At 42.0% G+C, this 23,824-nt stretch overlaps 1 protein-coding gene and 1 pseudogene across 2 annotated transcripts in view; one reads left to right on the top strand and one right to left on the bottom strand.

The window, feature by feature from the left end:
• Positions 1–11,099, bottom strand: part of SLC26A4 (solute carrier family 26 member 4) — a 56,294-nt gene extending 45,195 nt beyond the window's left edge. The window contains exons 1-3 of one of the 2 annotated variants that reach the window (XM_077997169.1): positions 8,173–11,099; positions 7,575–7,793; positions 5,948–6,087 (exon numbers count right to left, since the gene is read on the bottom strand). In XM_077997169.1, the coding sequence (XP_077853295.1) occupies positions 5,948–6,087; positions 7,575–7,738 (304 nt within the window). In that variant the 5' untranslated portion in view covers positions 7,739–7,793; positions 8,173–11,099. The other variant, XM_028846168.2, reaches the window with a different exon arrangement.
• Positions 11,100–23,378: 12,279 nt separating this feature from the next.
• Positions 23,379–23,824, top strand: LOC114676761 (barrier-to-autointegration factor pseudogene; annotated as a pseudogene).

The raw sequence follows: 23,824 nt of genomic DNA, 5'->3' as shown, positions 1-23,824 counted from the left end.
GAGGAGACTTCTAGTTTGTGGTGGAGGTGTTTTTTCATGTTCCTTATGTGTATTTTCTAGTTTTCTACAATGAGCATTCATTCATTCAACAACAGTTGATTGTGCACCTACCATGTGTCACACTGTTAAAACAGAGTCTATGCCCTTGTGGAGTTTGTATTCTAGAAAAATATATCTATTAGTGCAATTGTTTTAATATATAAATTACAAACAGGAATTGCAATAGTCAGTAGTCCCAAGAGCATGGAATAGAATAGGAAGGTGACTCCACAGAAGGAAGACAAGAAAAGAAGGAGCAGGGGATGAAAGCACAACTTCTCTATTTCATATGGACAGTTTTCAAGTCTTTCTCAAACTTCCATTTCCCTAAACTGGGCTCTGCAGTTCTTAATATGCCTGGAAAAGGGGAACTTTTTAGTTTTCATATAGAGTGTCCCATTGAGGGACTACTACTACTCAAATATATTGTAATCATCTTAATTATAAAGAAACTTGGTACAACAGTTTTAAAATTATACAATTTGTAAAGAAATCTGGAGCCAGGTGTGGTGGCTCATGCCTGTAATCCTAGCATTTTGGGAGGCTGAGGTGGGTAGATCACTGAAGCCAAGAGTTCGAGACCAGCCTGGCCAACATGGTGAAACCTCAACTCTACTAAAAATACAAAAAGTAGCTGGGGGTGGGGTGGTACACGCCTGTAATTACAGCTACTCGGGAGGCTCAGGCACAAGAATATCTTGAATCCAGGAGGCGGTGGTTGCAGTGAGCCAAGATTATACCACTACACTCCAGCCTGCGTGCCAGAGAGACTCTGTCTGAAAAAAAAAAAAATTAAAAGAAATCTGAGTCATTGATTTAAATGATAGAATCTCTGTGTTGGTAGTTATGATGTATAGGATGGTGACATATACTGATGAAGCAGGTGCTAATAAACAGTTGAAATTTACATTAAATTTAAATTTCATCTAAAGGTAAAGCCTTCTACCATGTGAGGACGCAGCAAGGAGAGAGGCTGTCACCAGAAACTGAATCTGCAGGCACCTTCATATTGCAGAAATAAATTCCTGTTGCTTACACAAACAAAGAAATAAAAGTCAAAAGGAGAAAGCAGACAGCAGACTCCTTAAAGCTGTGAATAAAGATAGCCCTACAAGGGTTGCATCGATCTTTTGCTGTCTGATGGGAATTTTTTTAATAACAAAAATCAGAAAGACCCCATCATCCTTAGCAACTTCCTGGCTTCCCAGTAACCTGAGCTGGTCTTCTCGGAGTTGTTCTACTACTCAGCTGCTCAGCCAGTGGTTACATCATGGACATTGTCATCACTGGAAACCACACCACCACCTCCAAAATCTGAATTTTGAGCCTCTCTCAAGCTATAGCCACCAAGCCTTCCAGCTCACCTACCGCAGAATCCTTATTGCAGCATTTATTTGTGGTCATCAGGCTTCTAATCAATTAACCGATCCACTGTCTCCCTATCCTCCGCACCTTCCTGTCTTCACTTCCACCTTTGCCCACATAGATGCCATGGAATTTTGCAAATATTCTTAACTCCCTTTTTTCACTCTCTCCTTCCTTCCTTTTCTTGTCTGGCAAAACCCCAATTTGGCTGACCTCAAACATCCACCTTTTCCATGACAGCCTTCAAGCAGCTAGGTAAACTAAACTGAAGGCATCTACATCTGGGCTAACCAATTTCATGTAAAATGTGTGACCACAAGTGCCAGATGGGCACTCAACACTGCCTGGGGACCCAATTACATTTCCTCAGGGGGTGTGCCTTTCCTTTCTTTGAGACGACTGTTCAAACCTCCCCTACTTACCTCGATCTGCCCAAACCCTTCTCCACCAGACTCAAAGTTAAGAGACATATTCTGCTTTTAATCGAAAACGCAGAATCCATGAGATGCTCCCAAGTTGCTTTTCATCAAAATTTCAAACCTGTCTTCATCTGCACCATTTGGGCTATCTTCCTTTGAAAATGGAAGAAATGTCTCCTGCCTTTAAGGAGTAATTCTCCTAATTCTGTTCTCAAACCCCTCCACACTTGCCCCTTTTTGCTACTTTGCTTCTAGTTATTTCTCCTGTACTTCTTGCACCACAGATCTCTTTCTACTAGGTCATTCCTATCGGTTCACAAATATGTTCTAGTATCTCCCATACTGAGAAAAACAAATTCTCCCTTCACTCTGTCTTTATCTCTTATCTCCCTCTGATTCATGGCAAAACTTCCTAAAAGCAGTCTGTAATCCTTCATCATACCCCACCCCTCAGGCATATTCAACACTCTCATCCCCTCTATGCTTTTTTTTTTTTTTTTTTAACCTTCTCTTTTGGCTTTTGATTCCACATTCCTTTGGTTGTTCTTTGTCTTCAACTTCCTGAGCCCAGCTTTCTCAGGTTCTTGGCTGCCCCTCTCCTTGCCTTCCTAACCTCTAAGCACTCTGACTCTCTTTTCTTCTACACCTGCCCTTTCTTCCTAGGTAATCACAGGCATTCCCACTCTTGTAAATATCACCTCTTTAGCGATGCTTTCCTGATTTTTATGTCTAGCCTAGACCTCCCCTCTGACCTTCACACTTGCAGTAGCTCCCACTTCTCTATGTGGCATCTCCACTTGGAGGTCTCACCCCTGCATCTCAAACTTAGCATATCCAAAAGGAAACTTGATTTCCTATCCCAAACCTGCTCCTCAGCCTGTCTTTGCCATTTAGATAAATGATGTAATGATCTACCCGGTTGCTCAAGCCAACAACGTCGGAGGCATCTGTGATTTTCATCCACACTCATCAGTATGCATCAGTGAATTCTTACTGCACAATATATTCCAGATCTTGCAGCTCTCTTCATAGCCTGCCTCATCCGGTTCAAGCTGACACACCTATTCTCCCTTTAATTCACAGCAATATCCCCACAGGGCCAGGAATAGATGAGGCAAATGAGGTGCCTAGGGCACAATATTTAAAGAGGCACTCACCCACACTACAATTCTTCCTCTTCCTCCCTGGAAAATACTAAGTTTTCTGGCCTCAGGGCCTTTGCACCTTTACCTGGTACACTCTTTTTTCTGCTTATCACATGGCTGTCTTCTTCTCATTCTCTTGTCTTTGACTAAATTTCACCTTCTCAGTAAGGTCTTCCTTGATCATTGTGTCTAAAATAGACCTCCCTTCCTGGCTAGGTGCAGGGGCTCACACCTGTAATCCCAGCAGTTTGGGAGGCTGAGGCAGGCAGATCACTTGAGCCTAGGAGTTCCAGACCAGCCTGGGCAACATGGTGAAACCCTGTCTCTACAAAAAATACAAAAATTAGCCAAGCATGGTGGCACGTGCCTGTAGTTCCAGCTACTGGGGAGGCTGAGATGGGAGGATCACCTGGGCCTAGGAGGCCAAGGCTGCTGTGATCTCACCACTGCACTCCAGCCTGGGCAACAGGGCAAGACCCTATCTCAAAAATATATAAAAATAAAGATCCACCTTTCAAATGAATCCCTATTACAGTATATTTAATCCACCACAATAGATATTGCAATCTATAATTATTTTCATATTTATCTACTTATTTAATTCCCATCCCTACCCCTCAAAATAATTTTACAAAGCTCCATGAGGTCAGCACCTGTGCCTGTTAATGAACCACTGAATCCACATGACTGGATACCTGGCCTACAGAATTCGTTTATAAATATTTATTAAGTGAATGAATGATAAATGAATGTATAAGTAAGCCAGATTAACCTCCCAGAAATTCACCGTATGCAGATAACTTTATAGAGATAATGTTTCTAGAAAAACATGTTACCCATAAAGTAAGGAACTACACAATAGACACCGGATTAAAATCCCAGCTGTACCACTTATCAGCTTCATGACCCTGGGCAAGATTTAATAGATTTCTCACCTACTGAAAATGAAATAATAATAGACCTACCTAGCAGGATTGTTATGAGGATTAAATGAGATAACTGGCAACATTCTTACTTAGCATAGTGTCTCATGCTTATAAACAAAATGAATTCTTATAAGATACTTGCCTATGAAAACTGGGGAGACATGGAGCATGAAACATCATTTTTCATATGTAAAGAGGATTCATTATCAGGAATGCAATTCAATCTTTTTCACTAAATATAACATCTCCTACGTGCCTGTCTCTGTGCTAGGCACCTGCTGAACAAACATGAATTAGGCATGGTTCCTGTCCCCCAGGAGTCACAGGGTGTTGCCATGTCACAGCCCTTAGAGCACAGTGTAGAATACTTGGCGTTGTCTAACTTATGAACCGCGCAGCCCATCCTAGTCTCTCTCCCATCCACCTTTGTGATTAAGAACATGCTTGATCAGGCTGAGGCTCCACCCTGGGTTCATAGGCCATCCTCCTTCTCTGAGGGCATCTACCTGGCCTGATCTGAGCAATCTTGAAAGCTCCATAGCCAAATTTTAGCTCACGATATTGCTCAACATTCATTACTAGCTTCTGAAATAGTCTATTTTCAAGCCATCCCCAACCCACCCTACTTCCCATCACTTGGCAAACTCAGACTTAGCCATCAGGGAAACTCAGTTTTGACATTCAACTTCCAGGAAGCCATTCAAGATCCCCTAAGACTGCTTTGAGCGACCCTCATTTGCACTCCCTTAGCAAGTAATTTGCACTCCCCTGCCGGAGCCCTTTATCACATTGAATTATCTCTTTCTCCATTGGACTATGAGTTCCTTGGAAGCAGAGGATGCATCTTATTCATGTCAGCATATCTAATGCCTGGAACATATTAGGTGTTTCACAAATTGTAATAAATAATAACATTTCTGTTTTCATGATTCAGGGTCTTTGGGAAATTGGTCAGGGTGTTGGGGGTGGGGCAGAAACGAAATGGTGGGGATGGGGGACAGATGAGAATGCCATACTGCTAGGCACTGACTATACACCAGATTTCTAAGATGCTTATGGGAATATTATGGTATGAACTCAGTTTATAAAACAATAAATAACCACCTACGTTGGCACATTTTCCCATAGACTAAAATAAGAGGATGATTTTTTTTTTTTAAAAAGGATGAGAGGCAGACAAAACATTCATGTGGAGTCCAGGCTAGGAAGCTTCCTTTATTTTTCCTTAAGCCAGTTTCAAACTGCACCTCAAGATTCATGTTTGGGAGGCTGAACATGGTAGCTCACACCTGTAATCTCAGTACTTTGGGATACCAAGGCGGGTGGATCACTTGAGGTTAGGAGTTCCAGACCACCCTGGCCAACATGGTGAAACCCCATCTCTACTAAAAACACAAAAATTAGCTGGACATGGTGGCATATGTCTGTAGTCCCAGCTACTCAGAAGGCTGAGGCATGAGAATCACTTGAACCCGACAGGCCAAGGTTGCAAATGAGCCAAGATCGCACCATTGCACACCAGCCTGGGTGACAGAGCAAGACTCTGTCTCTATAAAGCAAAACAAAAACAAAACAAACAAATGAAAAAAATCCATGTGTGGATATAAAATAATGTGCTTCAATCATCATTTTAAAAACCTAAGCATAACAGAACAAAGTGAAAAATTAGCATATTGTAATAAGTATTTTACAGGAACTTTAGATATACATGTACATATCATGATGTAACACATATTTCTTTTTTTTTTTTTTTTAACCTTGACTTGAAACTCTTTACACATTTCTTACTGTGAATTGTGGTCAATAAAAATTGAGAAGCCACTGCCTAATATATGCCTCTAAATTGGAGCTCTGTACCTAGTGTGGCTGCAGTTTCCCAGGAAGAGAACTCTAAGGAAGAGGAGAAAAGAGGTGACTCTCTCCACTAAGGGGCTCTACAGGAAAGATAAAGGCCTTGAAGGGTAAGCAAACATCTGTCACAGACCTATGGTAGCTGGGGAGAAGTGTTAAACTCCTTCTGGAGACCAGAACTCTCAATCCACCAACATCTTACCTTGCAGCGTGGCCACTAGCCCAGTACTAACTCCCGAAACTATGTCACTAAGCAGCCATTCCTTGACTCGGTATTTGGGCAGCCACTCCAAGATGGGCAGGAGAGTCTTTAGCACACCAAAGGCTCTCTTTCTTGAACAACTGTCAAAAAGCAAGAAAACTGGGTTTTCAATCCAATCTCAGTCACAATCAATTTGCAAATCACAAAGCTGTGAGCTGAATTCTGCTGATGTTTGTAGCTATTTAGAAAAAGAATAAGAATTTCATGGAAAATAATAACCCTGAAGTGCTTACCATGCTTTTGCCAAGAACCGTATCTATCCTTTTAAATGCATTCTTCTAGAAAACACAGGATTAGGTGTCCCACCCCTTGCTCACCTTTTTAATCCTCTGAGAAAATATTGCTACACAAAAACCTATTTTCTGGTCCAGCCTGAGACTGATGGATGTGGAGTCTCTAAATGGAGATTAATTTTCAGACTCCTAATCCAGGTGCCTTATTATTATTATTTTCTTTAAAGAAAATAAACACACTGAGTGTATTTGGCAATACAAGCCTGGAGCTAGTTTTTACAAAAATCTTAGCATGAGGAATGTATACCTTAAAGCTTGCTACTTAGTAGTTTTTAAATTCAATGATAAAAGAAAAATATCAAAAGTAGGTGGTATTATGTAACTCCTGATTTGAATAAATTGTTTTTTTAAAATTATGGTATTTATGGAACTATTGGACATTTTAACAATGACTCATTTTTTGATATTAAGGAGTTATTTTTAGATATTAAGGTGTGATCATGAAATGTGGTTATATTTTTTAAGAGTCTTTAAAGATACTCAGTAAAATACATAAAGACAGTATGCTATATGGGATTTGCTTAAAAATAATAGTGGAGGGAGCAAGTAGGTGTCGATATAAGAAACAAGATTAACTTGGAGTTGATCACTGTTGAGGCTGAGTGATGGGTAGAAACGGTGGGGGTGGGGAGTTCATTATACTATTACGTCTACTTATGCATATATTTGAAATGTTCTATAATGAAAGGTTTTAGAAACTAATTTCTTGATGTTCGTGACATCTAGTTACAGCACATTTGGGTTTAGAGACTGAGGGCGGCTCTCCGTAGGGGTCCCACCGCCTGCTGGTGAAGTACTTGGCACACCCCGCGCTCCCCTAGGTTCTAGCTTGCATTCTGGTCTCTAACTGAATGGTAGCTCGCCTACTTAGCTTGAGGGTTTCAAGGACTCCTCCTGGTCAAGAGCTGGGTTTCCCTATTCATTTCATTTAAACGAGCTCCCATGAAGGCAACAGGGATCCACTATACCCCAAGGGGCACTCCAAGTTTCCTTCAGAGAGGAAAAAGAGAGATGGGGCTCCCAGTACCCATCTTCCCAAAGGCGAGTTTCCCAGATAAGTTCAATTCGGGCCCGAGACTGATGGAGTCACCCTCCGACCAGAAGGGCTGCGTGGAGGACTGGAGACCCAAAGTTGGGCCTCTGGGAGAAGCAGCTGGCGCGCAGGAGCTCCGCCGCCCGCACCCCACGCTCGCCCGCAGGGGACGCCCTCCCCCCACGCCAAATCGTGGACGTCCGGCTCTGCTTCTCCCCAAGCGGGCCCGCGCGGCCGCTACCTGCAGCACTTGGCCAGGCTCTCCCGCAGCGTCTTGCGCTCCTGCAGGCGCCGCTCGTGCTGTTGCTGGAAAGCGAGCTCGCTGTAGACCGGCCGTGATACCACATAACTGCAGCTGTATTCGGGGAGCTGCGGCGGCTCCGACCTGCCGCCCGGCGCTGCCATGACCTGCTAGCCAGAGGACAGCGAGGAGGAAGGAGATACGGTGCGGGAGGACTATCTGAGGTGAAGAGCGAGGAACAGAAAGAAGGGTATCACCTGTTAGCTGTCGCCCGGCCCCCCGCCAACTTCAGTCGAACACAGCGAGTCTGGTCCGCGTCCTGCAGCCCTCGGCGCTCGCGACAAGCGCCTCACCGCGCGCACGACCAGCCTGCAAGTGGGCACCTGAGAACCTTTGGATCCCGTGGCCTGCAGCAGCTGAGCGAGGTTCCCCAAACTTGAAGAGAGTGAGCCCTGCTTTGGGGGCTTCCCAAGCTCCATCCAGTCCCCTCCCGCCGGCAGCTAGGGCGCTGTCCGCGTCCTGAAATCTCCCTTAAACCAAGGGACCAAGGGCGCGTGCAAGGCTGGAAGGGACCCTGAGAGTTCCTCCCTCCCCGCACCTGACCCCGGACGCAGCTCCAGGCGCGCACTGGAGGAGAGGTGCAGGCCCCCGGGCCAGGCGTGGAACCCTCAGGGCGCGCTCCGCGGGTCCCCAGGAGGCGGGCGTTGCAGGCACATTCCAGCAGCTGTCGCAGCCCTCCCGGCGGCAGAACTTTCAGTTTATTGAACAACTCTCTCCCCCCGTCCTGTTTTCCGAGCCGCCTGTTCGCTCTCGGAGTCTCAGAAAGAAGGCTGTACTGCCCCCTGTCCGCCTGCTCCGTGCCCCCTCACGAGTCCCATCCGCAACCCTCGAGGCCTCCCGGGGAGGGGAGCCCGGGCCGGGCGGTGTGGGCATCTTCAGGGAGAACTCACCTGTCTCTGCTTGCGCCCCGCCCGGAATGCCCCGGGGACGCCCCTTCCGCTGCCTTTATAGCGCTCTCAGACGGCAGTGGGACGTTTTATTTATGGAGCAACAGAGACACCTTGGTCGAAGGGAAAGACACACACAGGCTGCGGTCTTTCCCAACCGATCTCATCAGGAAAGAAATCCTACCCCTTCTGCATTGCTTCCCTTTCCCGAACCGGGAAGGTTGAGACTCTTTCTGGCTGCCACGCAGGGGCCACCCGGATCCTCACTCTTCCCCATTTACTAATCTTGCGGGCTGCAAGGTCAGGGGCGGGCCGGGCCTTGTGGGACTCCTTACAGGAGAGCAGAGCCCGCCTAGAGGAAGAGGTCCTCGGTCTCGGGGAGTGCTGACCTTCACTCCTAGGTTATGTTATTCAGCGAACTCCACAGCCTGCCACAGGTGCTCTCATACCACATGGGGAAGAGGAGCAGTGGCCAGGTTTCTATATTTATAAGCCCTTGGATTTCTAGAAAGTCTTTTAGGAGTATTCAGTGGGTGGAGGATATAGAGAGTTTACGATCTACTCAGATTTTAGCTACCTATTCTACGCGTGCCTGTGTGTGTGTTTTATTTCACAATCCAAATCAAGCGTCCAGGTGGACCTTTCTTACCCGCTAGACTCTGTTTTTTTCTTTTTTCTCATTCTGCTGGACAATCAGGGAAGGAATAAACTGGACTGCATGGAAATCAAGACTAGAAGAGAGGGAGTAAGAGCCGGAGCTATCCTACCTCACCAGTGCTTTGTCTTCTGTTGGGATAAACTTTGCTAAAACTAATGCATGGTTAAGATGAAGGGCAGAAGGAAGGGTTCGATAAACCAGAACATTCTCGCCTGATTATCAGTGTTCTGAAGTAAATACAGAACCTCTTCGGTTACCCACCTACCTTAATATACAGACCATGACAATTCTGCGAGCTCCTGGAAACAGAACTCAGAACTCGTCTCCAGAGAACCCTGATGCAAATTCTCTGAAATGGTAGTCAGTATGTGTATTTTCCTGAGAAGTGAATGAGTCAACAGCTTTCAACAGATCTTCAAAGGGTTACTTGATCCAATGAAGTTAAGAACCACTGAAGAAGAAACCTAAAAAGAAAATCCAGGTCATGAACTTTGCAATTTTTATTCACATACAGAGAAGAGGGGAGGAATCTCTTGTGTATGTTTCACTTAGGTATACCAGTGGTTCTTAATAAAGGGCTTTTTTGCCCCCAGAGGTCAATGCCTGGAGCCATTTTTTGGTTGTCACACCTAGGGGGATGCTACTGGGATTCAGTGAGTAGAGGCCAGGGACGCTGCTAAACATCTTAAAACGAAGTTTGCTATCACTCTAAGGTTTCGCATGCGACTTAAACTGTACATTTATTAATAAATTGCTACATGTACTAAAATATGTATCTCTCTCCATATATGTATATGTGTGTATTTTTTCTTTATTGTTGGATGTATAGCTCAACTCCACTAAAAGAGAGGAAAGTATTTGTTTTAAAGTAGATTCTGAATGTACTCACTCTGTATACCCTCACCCATACCTCCAAGGTATGGTGAAAACACTGTCTCTTGCATGAACATTCTTTGATGCTGTCGTTCAGAATTAATCCAGTCCCTTTTCTGGATTCTCTTCAGACCTTATCTGATCCTCTCTTAAGTTACCTCTCACTATCTACCTTAGAAACACAATTTTATTTACATACAAGTCCTATCTCCCTCACTAGACAAAAACTTCTTGAGGGCAAGCGCTGTGTCTCCTTTCAACCATTATTATCTTCTCTCATGTTTTTTGAACAAATTTATCTACAGCCCAAACATATCTTTGTAAAAAACTACAAATTACTTTACATATTTGATCTATGGCTTTGTTTTTCTCAATTAAGAGTATGCTATGGATTATCTTTGCAAGTGAGCACATAAGGATTTTTCTTAACCTTGGAGATGGCTGATTAGGATTTCAGAATATCAACTCATATTCGTAGCTCCATGGCAACTCACCTACATAACTCACAACTCTTTATTGAATTAATTAGAAGGCATTCTGTACAAATATAAATATAGTCCATAACCCATTCTAATATGGATTTCTGCTCCTTGTTGCTTGCTATTTTGAACACTTTTAGTCTGGTCCAGTCAGGCCTGTAAACCACTTTGCACCAGAACTTGGCAATGGTTTATTGGATCAGAGGATTGAGGAGTGGGGTAAGGCTGGCGGAAGGACAGAGGAGAAAATACTTGAATAACGACAGGAGGCAAAAGAGTAACTGCCCTTGGCTAATAGAATTCTTATTTGAAATGCATCTCTCTGTATAAGAGTTTGGTTCAATAATCACACTGTAATAAGTCCTGCATGTGTCTGGATGAAGATAATTACTTCTTTCTGTTAAATGCTTTTCTATAGCAGAAATACCTGGGGTAGAACAGAATGGTATCTCTGTTACAGGATTCTATAAGGGTATAGAACTGCTTTTCTCATAGGTAAAAGGCAGACCGTTTGAATTTGGCTGTTTTGAAAACAGAAGAGTAGGAGGAAATAACAGCTTGCTCTCCCCACCCTATTTAATTGTGATATTAAACACCTTAGATTACTCACTTGGGCTTTACAAGGCAACCTTCACCTGTTTCACACAGAGGTGGGTGGTTGTTATTTATCAGATTGTAATCACGTTCAGGACCTGTTTCCAAAGAAATAGATGCATCACTTAAAAATAAATGTCAGACAATATTATTGTTACTCTACAGTACTTATTTAGCAGCAAATACTTTTTTAAAAGGCATTTTCTTATTTATCATTTAGGCATTTGCAGTGTAAGACAAACTCCCTTGTTTGATTATGCATTCACTTGTTCATTCATTCATTGGATTATGCATTCACCTGTTCATTCATTCATTGGATTTATTAGGAAATTATTTGCGCTGGCTGTGGGTACAATGATGAACAAAAGCTTGTACCATGGCCTCATATTTAGGGGTGCAGTAGACATTCACCAAACAGTCACAAAAAGTGTATATTATTTCACTGATTATAAAATACAGATTTTTCACATTTTATCAGGGTTCATGTTATAATTAATGATCTGCTATTTATTATAGTTTAATAACATATTTTGTGATTCATAAAATATGAGTTTTATAATTAATAGCATTCTATAATTAATAAAATATAGATATTTACATAAATGTATAGTATATCTATGCCTTTTTTTTTCTTTTTTAGAGATGATATGTTGCTATTTTGCCCAGGCTGGACTTGAACTCCCAACCTTCAGAATAACCAGAATAACTGGGACTACAGGCGCACAGCACCACACCTGGCAGAGTCTCTATGCTTTCGAGTGACTATGTGTGCTACAAGAATGATTTAATTGAGTCCTTCGTTTATTTAACTTAAGAGCAGTCAATCTTGCTGTATTACTTTTGTCTGAGAGCAAATACTGTGGTATAAATTTTTTCTTTCTTTCTTTCTTTTTTAACAATTTAAAATGTTCTCTCATCAGAAGAATTGCAAAAGAATGCAAACATGTTGGCTGGGCGCTGTGGCTCACAGGGTAATACAAACACTTTGGGAAGCTGAGACGGGAGGATCACTTGAGTCAGGCCTAATCCTGAGCTTTTATTTCATTATGCATGTTAATTTTCTCAAGATAGCAGATGCTAAATTTCTGCCATACTTATATAAAAAGAGAACTGAACTGAACTTTCATTCAAGATTTCTGATCTTTTCTTCTCTGAACAACTTATTGGGCTTATTCTCAGTAATCATACAGTTCTGCACTCAATTGTTTTCTTGTTTTTTTGTTATTTTTATTTTGCACTCAATTGTTTTCTATTTGTTTACTGTATGCTACTTTATTTTCTTCTCCAGTTATAAGATATGTTCCCTAAAGGTATAAATAATATATATATTTTATGGTATTACAAAAATAAGATGTGCCTATAGTAAATAATTTGGAAACTACATTAATGTATAAAATAGTAATCACGTTTTATCTCATTATCCACATAATCATTAAGTGTTTTGCTTATTTCTTTTTTATTTATTCTTTCTATGCAGACATAGGTATACATTTTTATTAAGTAAGATTATAATGCTAGTCTCTTTATTTCCCTACACAATACCTTGACAAATTATGACAAAATAATAGGTACCAGACTTGTTAAATTATTGATCAATTGATTGTTTAACAATGGAATTTTGAGAAACCATTGGGTAGAAATAAAACTAGTTTTAAAAGAAGAGAATCCAACCCTTAAAACATCAAAAAATGAATTATTTATAAATATTATGTGGCAATCCATTCAATTTTAAACAACTTACAGTGTCAATAAAACTATAACTCAATAAATTTCTCAGGCAGTAGAGTCCATCTGCCTCTTCTTTAATATGAATGTAAACTTGATATGTGGTTTAGTAAATTGCTAGAATGAAATAATGGCATAGTTATGGGTTTTGAGGGGTTTTCTGTGTTTGTTTGTTTGAAACAGGGTCTGGCTCTGTCACCCAGGCTGAAGTGCAGAGACACTATCTCAGCTCACTGCAACCTTCACCTCCAAAGCTCAAGCCATTCTCCACCTCAGCCTCCCAAGTAGTTGAGACTACAGGCATGTGCAACCACACCCAGCTAATGTTCGTATTTTTTGTAGAGACAGGGTTTTGCCATCTTGCTCAGGCTGGTCTCGAACTCCTGTGCTCAAGCAATCCACCTGCTTTGTCCTCCTAGGGTGCTGGGATTACATGTGTGAGCCACTACACCCAGCCGGGTTTCTTTTAATGTTTGTTGTAATGATGAATTTTTTTTTCAAGAGATGGGGTCTCGGTTTGTTACCCAGGTTGGTCTCAAACTCCTGGGCTCAAACAATCCTTCCACCTCAGCCTTCCAAAATGCTGATTATAAAATGAGATAACAGGCATGAGCCAACCACACTTAGCCTGGATGTTTTCTTTCTTTTTCTTTTTTAGAGATGGGGGTCTCACCTCAGCCCTTGAAGTAGCTGGGATTACAGGCCTGTGACACTATGTCGAGCCACTAATGGCATAGAATAATTTCAGCAAAGAATAATTTGAGGACCCTTCCCAGTTTCTTATTATTTAAGTGTATTGCACTTTTAAAGTTATCCTTGCCTATCTTATCTCATGAAACCTGTGATTTGTTAATGGAGGGAGAAAAGGGAAGCTTGAGAATTGTTTCAAGTGAACATTGATGTGCTGTGTTACCACGAGTTGGATGTTTAAGTATTCCATTCATTCGTTTAATTATTCATTCATTGATTCATACATTTATTTACTTATATCATGAGTATTTAGTGAGCGCTTGACTTGTATCAAACACTATCTAAGTGTTGGGGATACAGCAGTGAACAAGTTTGTCAAAGTTCCTGCCTTCAAAGTACTTATATTCTGATGGGGGACAGTGACTATCAGCAAAAAAATAAATTAGACAACATTCTGTTGTGATAAAAAGCTATTGGAGAAAGAAACAGAAAGATGTCTTGTGGAATTATTGATGAAGCAACACACAGCAAGGGGAGGGGAAGGACCACTTTAGAGGGGGTGTTCACGGAAGGCCTTTCTCTTTCAGAGGAAATGACATTTGAAGAGACACTGAAGGATGAGAAAGAGACAGCCTTCCTGGAAGAGGAAACAGCAAATGCAAAAACTCTGAGTTAGGAAAGAACTTGATGCACTTAAGAAACAAAAAGAAGGCTGGCACAACTGAAATCCACAAAAGTCAGACCCGAGGACAGAAAACTGGACATCCCCAGTGTGTATGTGGCAATTGAAACCAGGCATTCAGGATGAGGAGAGAGGCAGATAAAAGACCAGCACCAAGCCCTCAGACAGTCCAACATTTAGTCATTTATAGGAAGAGAGGAGGGGCCTCTTCTGTAAAACGCTGAGAATCCTTGAACTCAGGTGGTGAGGAAAAAAACACCTCTAAAACATTTTGAACTTCTTGGAGATATTTCTCTCAACAAAATTTCTTTGGTACCTGTATCTTTTAATGACACTTGTAAAGGGAAAAAAAAAAATCTGAATATTTGAAACTTGCCCCTCCTTTTTTTTTTTTTTTTTTTTTTTCTGAAACAAAGTTGCGCAGGCTGGAGTACAGTGGTGCAATCTCGGCTCACTGCAATGTCTACCTGCTGGGTTCAAGAGATTCTCCTGCCTCAGTGGCACAATCTTGGTTCACTGCAACGTCTGCCTCTGGGTTCAAGTGATTCTCCTGCCTCAGCCTCCCCAGTAGCTGGAATTACAGTCATGAGCCACCACGCCTGGCTAATTTTTGTATTTTTAGAAGAGATGGGGTTTCTCCATGTTGGTCAGGCTGGTCTCGAACCTGACCATGGTTGGTCAGGCCTGGCCTCCAGTGATCCACCTGCCTTGGCTTCCAAAAGTGCTGGGATTAGAGGCATGAGCCACCACCGTACCTGGCTGTGTCCTGCATTATTGCATGTGTAATTAATCATTTTACCTTTTTGGTAATGGTGGAACCTTATACTAAGTCCTCCTCAGTAGTGAAGGACCCCTTGACTACTGGAGCAGAAGCTAATCTAAGCAATCATACTAACGACTTTTGGTAGAAAACAACAGCTTCTCATCCAAGGCAGTTCATCCTTCCTTTTTAAGGGGGATTGGGGGGCGGCTGACAGCTATTTGGCTTTATAAAGAATGCTTTTAAAATGTATTAATATCTCTTGTATTGAACTATACATTAGCAACAACACAACCCTAGAATTTGTTGAGACAGGGTATCCCTTCGTCATTCAGGATGGTATGCGGTGGTGCGATCATAGCTCACTGCAGCTTCAATCTCCCAGGCTCAAGTGATCCTCCCGCTTCAGCCTCCTAAGTAGCTGAGACTTCAAGCTTGTATCACCATGCCTGGCTATTTTTTTAGAAAAAAATTTTGTAGAGACAAGGTCCCACTCTGTTACCCAGGCTGATCTCAAACCCCTGAGCTCAAGCGATCCTTCTGCCCTGGCTTTCCAAGGTGCTGCGATTACAGGCGTGAGCCACTGCACCCAGCCAGAATCTACTGTCTAATTCTTCATTTAAAATGAGTCTTAAATATCAACAGGGAGAAATCCTGTAAAGGGACATATAAAGGGACAGAGAGGTGCAATGAGCAGCAGAAGAATGAAAGAAGGACGAAGCTGCAGAAGGCTGAAGAGAAAGAACCGGAGACCAGGAGGAAGGTTCATGGCAGTATTCGTGCCACGTGGCCTGATGCAGTCTAACTTGAAAGTTGACTTGAAAACTAAACTGCTTTTGAGCATAAGTATTACTTTGAGGTGGGTAATGTTATCCCCATTTTTACAGATGAGGAACTATACACAGAAAAGCTAAATTATTTGCCCAAGGTCATACAGCATGGCTAAGCTGAAATATGAACCCAAGCAGTTTGAGGCCAAAGCTCACTCTCTTAACTACTGCAAAACTACACAGGGTTCCATTATATCATAGAACTTTCAGCCCTCTTGTATTATCTCATCCCAGTCTCCAAAGTCCCTTGGCTACATTTCAGCTTTTAATTTTCATCTTTAAATATAATATTTAAAAGTATGGTATACACAGACAATGGGATACTACGGGATACTATGGGATGTTAATAAGGTAGGTCTATATATATATATGGACATGGAAAGAAACCCAACTATGTTGAGATGAGAAAAAGGCAAAGTACAAAAAGTGTGTATAGTATGTTTATTTTTCAGTAAATGAAAGGAATATATATTTTGGCTGGATGCAGTGGCTGACATCTGTAACCCCAGCACTTTGGAAGCTGAAGTGGGTGGACCCCTTGAGCTCAGGAGTTCAGGACCAGCCTGGGCAACATGGTGAAATCCCATCTCCACAAAATATCAAAAATTAGCCAGGCGTGGTGGCTCACCCCTGTAGTCCCAGCTACTTGGGAGGCTGAGATGGAAGGATTGCTTGAGCCTAGAAGGCTGAGGCTGCAGTGAGCCATGATCACGCCACTGTGCTCCAGCCTGGGTGACAGAGTGAGACTCTGTCTCAAACAAACAAGCATTATATATATTGGCTTAGACCCCGACTAATCTAATATACAAATATATCTATCTATATATTTATTTGTATATTAGATGAGTCAGAGTCTGAGCAAGAAAAAGATGGCACACTCAGATGGTGTTAATAAGGGAACTGCCTACAAATGTGTGGGCAGGGTCAAGGAAAACCAAAAAGGCATGTTGGAGAGCTTCAGGGCTAGCTGAAGGGAGCTGTCATCTGTTGCATCATAGAAAGGAGTTGTCAGCAATTCTAGCCAGGGGGGACAGGAGGAAGGAACTGTTACCAGAAAATACAGTGTTGAAGAGGGCTGCCCAACAGGAGCTGTAGCCTTCAATGGAGGAATAGAAACATTGCGAATTCCACACTCAACGAGGACGAAGCTGGAGAAATAAATCCCCCAACTTCTTCCCTCTGTACTGCTGATTTCAGGCTGGTGCTTCCCCATCCCTCCATTTCTCTGTTGCCCAAATCCTACTGGAAGAAGTGAGAGAGCTAAGGAGGCTGTTGACATTGACCATAAGGCAGCCTCCTGGGCACAGAGCAGAGAAAGGTGGAGAGAGGATAGGGAGAGGTGAATAGAGAATACCCCTATATTAGCGTAAGCTAGTTCTGGGAATATTCACAAGAAACTAGTTTCTGATGGAAATCAGACTTTTAAATGTATATTCTTTATTTTTTGGAACAGCTTTAGATTTATGTAAAACTTCAGAAGATAGTACAGAGAGCTATCATATACTCCATACATAGTTTACACTACGATTAGCATCTTCTTTTGTTTTTGTTATTTAGTTTTGAGACAGACTCTCGCTCTGTCACACAGGCTAGAGTGCACTGGCACAGTCTTGGCTCATTACAACCTCTGCCTCCCAGGTTCAAGCAATTCTTGTGCCTCAGCCTCCCAAGTGGCTGGGGTTACAAACGTGGGCCACTACACTCGGCTAGTTTTTGTATTTTTAGTAGAAACAGGGTTTCACCATGTTGGCCAGGCTGGTCTCGAACTCCTGGCCTCAAGCGATCCGCCCGTCTTGGCCTCCCGAAGTGCTGGGACTACAAGCATGAGCCACCACACCCAGCTACCCCTACTATTAACAGTTTAAATGTGCGTGGTACGTTTGTCACAATTAAAAAACCAACATTACTACATTATTATTAAAGTCCATTATTTGTTCAGATTCCCGAAGATTTTACCTAATGTCATATTTTTGTTCCAAGATCTCATCCAGGTCACCACATTACATTGGGTTGTCCTGTTTCCTTTGGCTCCACTTGGCTGTGATAGTTTCTCAGGCTTCTCTTGCTTTTCATAAACTTGACAGTTTGAGAAGTACTGGCCAAGTATTTTATAGGATGGTCCTCTTTTGGAATTTGCCTGGTCTTTCTCATATTAGACTAGTGTTTTACAGGAGAAAACCCATACAAAGTGCCATTTTCATCATATATTATCAAGGGTACATAGTCAACATGACTTATTGTTGATATTAACCTTGACCACCTGAGAGGTAGTGTTTATTAGGTTTCTCCACAATAAAGCAACTTCCCTTACCTCTCCCCTTTTCCATTCTTCTATAATCTCTCTAACTTCTTTTTTTTTTTTTTTTTTTTTTTCTTGACACGATCTCATTCTGTTGCCCAGGGTGAATGCAGTGGCAACTTCATGGCTCATTGCAGTCTCGATCTCCCAGGCTCAAGCGATCTTCCCACCTCAGCCTCCCAAAGTGCTGGGATTATAGGCGTGAGCCACCTTGTCCAGCCCATTCTGCAATCTTCAGAAGGAAGTCACTATACGCAGCCTACTGAGGAGTGGGGAGTGGAATTCCACATCCTTGAGGGCGGAATACCTAAATAAATTATTTGGAATTCTTCTGCAAGACAGATTTGTCTCTTTTCCTCCATTTATTCATTTATTCAATCATTTCTTTATGTCATAAAATCATGAATATTTATTTTATATGTTGCATTATAAACCAATAGTACTTTTTAAGAAATCAAATTGTTCCAGGCTTGGCCATTAGGAGCTCTTTCAGTTGGCTTCTGTGCCCTTTGGCATAGCCCCACCAATGTAGGGTGGTTTTGTCTTTTGGTTTTGGAGCGCTTTAGTACTTTTTGGCACTGTAAGATGCTCCAGGCTGATCTTGTGTATTTCCTGTCGTAAAATCAGCCATTTCTCAAAGGAACACTGGTTCCTTTTATTGGTGAATGGTATCAGCAACCAAGATCTGGGTGATAGAGTGTTTCTTGCTGCAGGGGAATTGTTGCTCTAGGCCCTTTCAGCTGACAGAGCCAAGAAATATGTGTGTATATTAACCAAGGCATATACACACATCAATAATAGTTCTATATCTAATCATCTATATCTCTATTAAATTAAACATAGGTTCATACTAATTAAGAGATATTTTTATTTTATAATATTTTGTACTATTTGAGGTGATTTTTAAATAGGTCAATTTGTTAGTTTCTCAGTCATTTTAAAAGAAATTATATTATGTTTGAAATGCCCTAGTGATAAGATAAATTATATATATGTATGTCTTGATAGTTGTGGATTACTAGATGCAAAAAAAAAATGGTCTATTGGTGTTGTTTGTTTGTTTGTTTTAGAGACAGGGTCACACTCTGTTACTCAGGCAGGAGTGCAATGGTGTGATGATAGCTCACTGCAGACTTGATCTCCTGGGCTCAAGTGATCCTTCCACCTCAGCCTTCCAAATTGCTGGGATTACAGTCATGCACCACCATACCTGGCTAGTTTTTAATTTTTTGTAGAGATGGGGTCTCACCATATTGCCTAGGCTGGTCTTGAATTCCTGGTCTCAAGTGACCCTTCCGCCTTGGCCTCCCAAAGTTCTGGGGTTTACAGGCGTGAGCTACTGCGCTTGGCCCCTGTATAAAAATTTTGTGAATCAAACTTCTTTAAGTATGTTAGGAGAATTGGATGATTAAGATAACTCACATGAGTTATTCTTTTATTAAATAAAGAATGAGGCCAGGCCCAGTGACTCATGCCTATAATCCTAGCATTTTGGGAGGCTCCGAAGGAGGATTACTTGAGACCAGAAGTTCGAGACCAGCCTAGGCAACATAGTGAGACCTCATCCCTAAATAAAAAAATAAATAAATAAGCCAGACATGGTGGGGCACATCTGTAGTCCTTGCTACCTGAGAGGCTAAGGTGGGAGGATCACTTGAGCCTGGGAGTTCGAGGCTGTGGTGAGCTGTGATTGCACCACTGCACTCCAGCCTGGGTGACAGAGCGAGACCCTGTCTCAAACAAAAAAAGGATGAAAAAGAATGATCATGATCACCACATGCTTTCGTATGTTGCATGACACCTCAACATGGTAAAAAATGAATTAATTACCTTCTTCCAACCCCATTTTTTAACCTACTCCTCTTCTTGGCTTTCCCATCTTGGTGAATAGCATCCTATCCATCCCATTGCCCATGCCAGAAATGTAGCAGCCACTTCAATTCCTTCTTCTCTGTTATCTTTCATGTCATCTATAGTCAAGTCCACATTTTGAATAGCTCTGAAGTTCTGTCTGCTTCTGTCCCTTTCCACCACTACTGCCTGGGGTCAGCTTAGCATTACCCCAAAGCAATAGCCTCCTAATAGGTCTCTTTGCCTCTCCTCTTGTTCTACTCACAAATTATTCTCCAAAGTAGCCTCCAAAAGTCTAAGAAATGCAAATCAGGTCAGGTTCCTCCTTAGTTTAAAATCTTTCAAAGGCTCTCCATTGCTATTAGCCCTGTTTTTCTATGCACCCATGGCACTGAGCTCTCTTTTTTTTTTTTTTTTTTTTTTTTTTTTGAGACGGAGTCTCGCTCTGTCGCCCAGACTGGAGTGCAGTGGCGCGATCTCGGCTCACTGCAAGCTCCGCCTCCCGGGTTCACGCCATTCTCCTGCCTCAGCCTCCCGAGTAGCTGGGACTACAGGCGCCCGCCACCACGCCCGGCTAATTTCTTTTTGTATTTTTAGTAGAGACGGGGTTTCACCGTGTTAGCCAGGATGGTCTCGATCTCCTGACCTCGTGATCCGCCCGCCTCGGCCTCCCAAAGTGCTGGGATTACAGGCTTGAGCCACCGCGCCCGGCCGTGAGCTCTCTTTTATCTCTGGACCTGGTGACTTGCTTATTCCTCTGCCTCGAACTCTTTCCCCCTTTCTCCATTCACAACTTCTTAGTTTAGCTGTCCCTTTGAAAGTTACTTCCCTAATAACCAAAGGCAAGGTTAGATTACCTTCTTACATATATCCTCAGCACTCTTAACTATGTGTGTACTTACCACACTGAAGGGTACTTGTCTAAATCCAGTATTACACTATAAACTTCCTGAAGGTAAGGAGTTTGTTTGTTTTTACAGAGATAGGGTCTTGCTCTGTTGCCCAGGCTAGAGTGCAGTGGTGTGATCCTAGCTCACTGGAGCCTTGCCCTCCTATGCTCAAGCCATCCTCCTGCCTTGGCCTTCTGAGTAGCTGGGACTACAGGCACATGCCACTGTGCCCAGCTAATTTTTATGTTTTTGACATAAAACATATGTTTAGAGATGAGGTCTTGCTATGTTGCCCAAGCTGGTCTTGAACTCTTGGAATCAAGCAATCTTCCCACCTCAGCCTCCCAAAGTGCTGGCATTATAGACATAAGCCACCACCCTCAGCTGGTAAGGACTTTTTAAAGAATATAGTGGAGAAATGTTTTCTCAGTTTCAGTCCTAGCTCTACCATTTTCTACCTGAGTGACCTTGAGCAAGTTATTTAGCTTCCCTTGACTCAATTTTATCATCTTTAAAATAAGATTATGTGAGAATAGTACCTATCTCATAATGTTGGTGTAAAAAATAGTTGCAATGCCTGGCACATAGTAAGTACTTGATGAATGTTAACTATTATAATTGAGGTCTGGAGCCCTGGGAGCGGTTTAAGTTAGATCTTGATATATTTCGAGCTTCGTTCCAAAAAAAAAGGTACATGAGTATATGTATATGCTATTTGATGTTGCCAGGAATAGCTAATTTTATCTGTCAAAAATTTCTTCCTAGCACACTCTTTTGAGTCACGGATTTTGGCTTTTAAGTAAGCTAAAGGTTGTTAATTGGGAGAACGGCCAGAAAAACTTATCCACAGCTTTCGAATCACATGTTGAACAAATCTGGCATCACAAGCGTCAAGCTGCCTTCTGTTTCTAATCATTTTTCTTTCTAATTTAGTTTCTCCCACCCGAAGAAATTATAATTTATTTTCATTGCAGAGTCCATGAAAGATGTCACAAGATGTAAAAGCAATTATTTTCAAGAGGATGAAACTCATATTTGCTGAATATCGCAGTTGGCTTCACCCCAAATGCTAAGCAGTAGCAATACTTCCCCGGATTGAGACAACGTGTTACTGATTTGAGAAGGCTGGCAAAAGTCTTGGCTGAGAAAACCTTTCTTCTCTTCTGTATCTCTAAAATTCTTTAAAAATGAACGTGCGTGCATGCACATGCGTGCGCGCGCGCGCACACACACACACAATGCAACATCTTAATTATGAAAGGTTCTCTAAGACCATACAGGTCAGTGGCTTGGGCCATGAAAGTTTTGAACCCAAGCCATGTTTCAAAATAGACTTCCTTATGGGAGTTTCACTTTTCTTCCTTACGTTTCACTTTTCTTCTCTAAACTTTTCTTTCTTTTCATTCTCAACGTCTACTTCTTGCCCCCTTACTCTAACCTTAAGAGAATAACCTCTTTGCTCTTGATTTCCCCTTACATATCCTATGGTTTTCTAAGTTTAGGCATCTGTCCCTGCTTAGAAGTTCCTATAAAATGATGTAAATCAGGAAATGACCTTTTGTTAACCCTAAAGCCCATATCTTGTAAAACAATAAAATGTTTTAAAAAATTACAAGTATAGAAAAGAACAAAAGTCAGGAACAATGCTGTTTATTCCTTCTTTCTGTTTATCCAAATCTGTTCATCAAGCCTTAGATCACAACCTCCTTTTTCTCCAGGATGTATCACCAGCATCTCCCTTGGACTGAACACTCTTTCCTCAGAGATTTTACTATGTTTTTATTTCTACTACAGATTTGACATTATCTTGTAGTTATGCCAGTTTCTTCTGGGTTTATGTTAATTCCCAGCAGAAATAAGTTTCTTGAGGGCTAATCCTTGTCTGTGACCTTGGGCAAGTTTTCTAACCTTTCTTACAAGTATTAGTAAGTAATAGTCATTCATTACATTGTCATAATAATGAAATACAATGATAGAACTTTCCAGACCATAGTAATGTACTCAATAAAGTTAAATCCTTTCCCTATTTTCCATTGTTTTGTGATTTTCTCTGTGGTGCCCACTGACATCCAGTGAGAGGCGATACAGAGCACTGATTCAGAATATGGGCTGGAGTTTGATTCTCAGCTTAGCCACTCCCTAAGGAATTTAGGAAGCATACTCAGTCTCTTGTCAACATCGAATAATCAAAAGGGTTAGAATCTAGTTTAAAGAGAGTTTATTCAAGCACAAGGTTGAGGATGGCCACTTGGGAAGCACAGATTCCAAAAAACGAAAGTCAGTGTTTGAAAGTGTAGAAGTTTGGGCTCATTTACATAGATAAGTTTGGGGAGCTTCACAGAATTTCAACCCTTTCTATATAAGGCTTTATGTATAGGTACAATAACCTTATTAGTTATGGCAGTCTTTTTCTTTTCAGGAAAGGTAATTTTACATTCTACACTGAAGATGTAACAGTCATGGAATCTTTTGTACCATCTGGCCTGAATTAGGTACAGGACAATAAAAGAGGATGATAATCTGTAACAAAGATTAGTGATTGCAAGGAGAGAGGGTCTGGTCTCTGGTCTCTCCTAGTCATTTACAGAACACAAACAACGAGGAACAAAGTTAATCCATAGTGTAAAAAGCAGATTGGCCGGAGAGGCCTGGTGTAGAAGGTACCTTTATGGGAACTGGAGCTGCTGATTAAGCTTGATTAAGATGACAACCTCCCGAAAGCACTGAGGCTTCATGGCAGAGCCTATGGGGGAAAACCGGTAGGGAGCCTGGCTGGTATTGGTGAAGTGCTGGGGAAGAAGCTGGAGGAAAGGGGCTTTGACAAGGCCTGTGGTGTCCTTGGTCAGTTTCTGGTGCTAAAGAAAGAGGAAGACCTTGCCCAGGTATGGCTGAAGGACACATGTAGCACCAAAGCCAAGCAGCCCCAGGACTGCTTTGGATACCTTCAAGAGTGGTGTGACACCTTCCTGTGA

This window comes from Macaca mulatta, chromosome 3 (genome assembly GCF_049350105.2).
Source record: "Macaca mulatta isolate MMU2019108-1 chromosome 3, T2T-MMU8v2.0, whole genome shotgun sequence".
Classification (NCBI taxonomy): domain Eukaryota; kingdom Metazoa; phylum Chordata; class Mammalia; order Primates; family Cercopithecidae; genus Macaca; species Macaca mulatta.
This window is presented reverse-complemented; position numbering and strand designations above follow the sequence as displayed.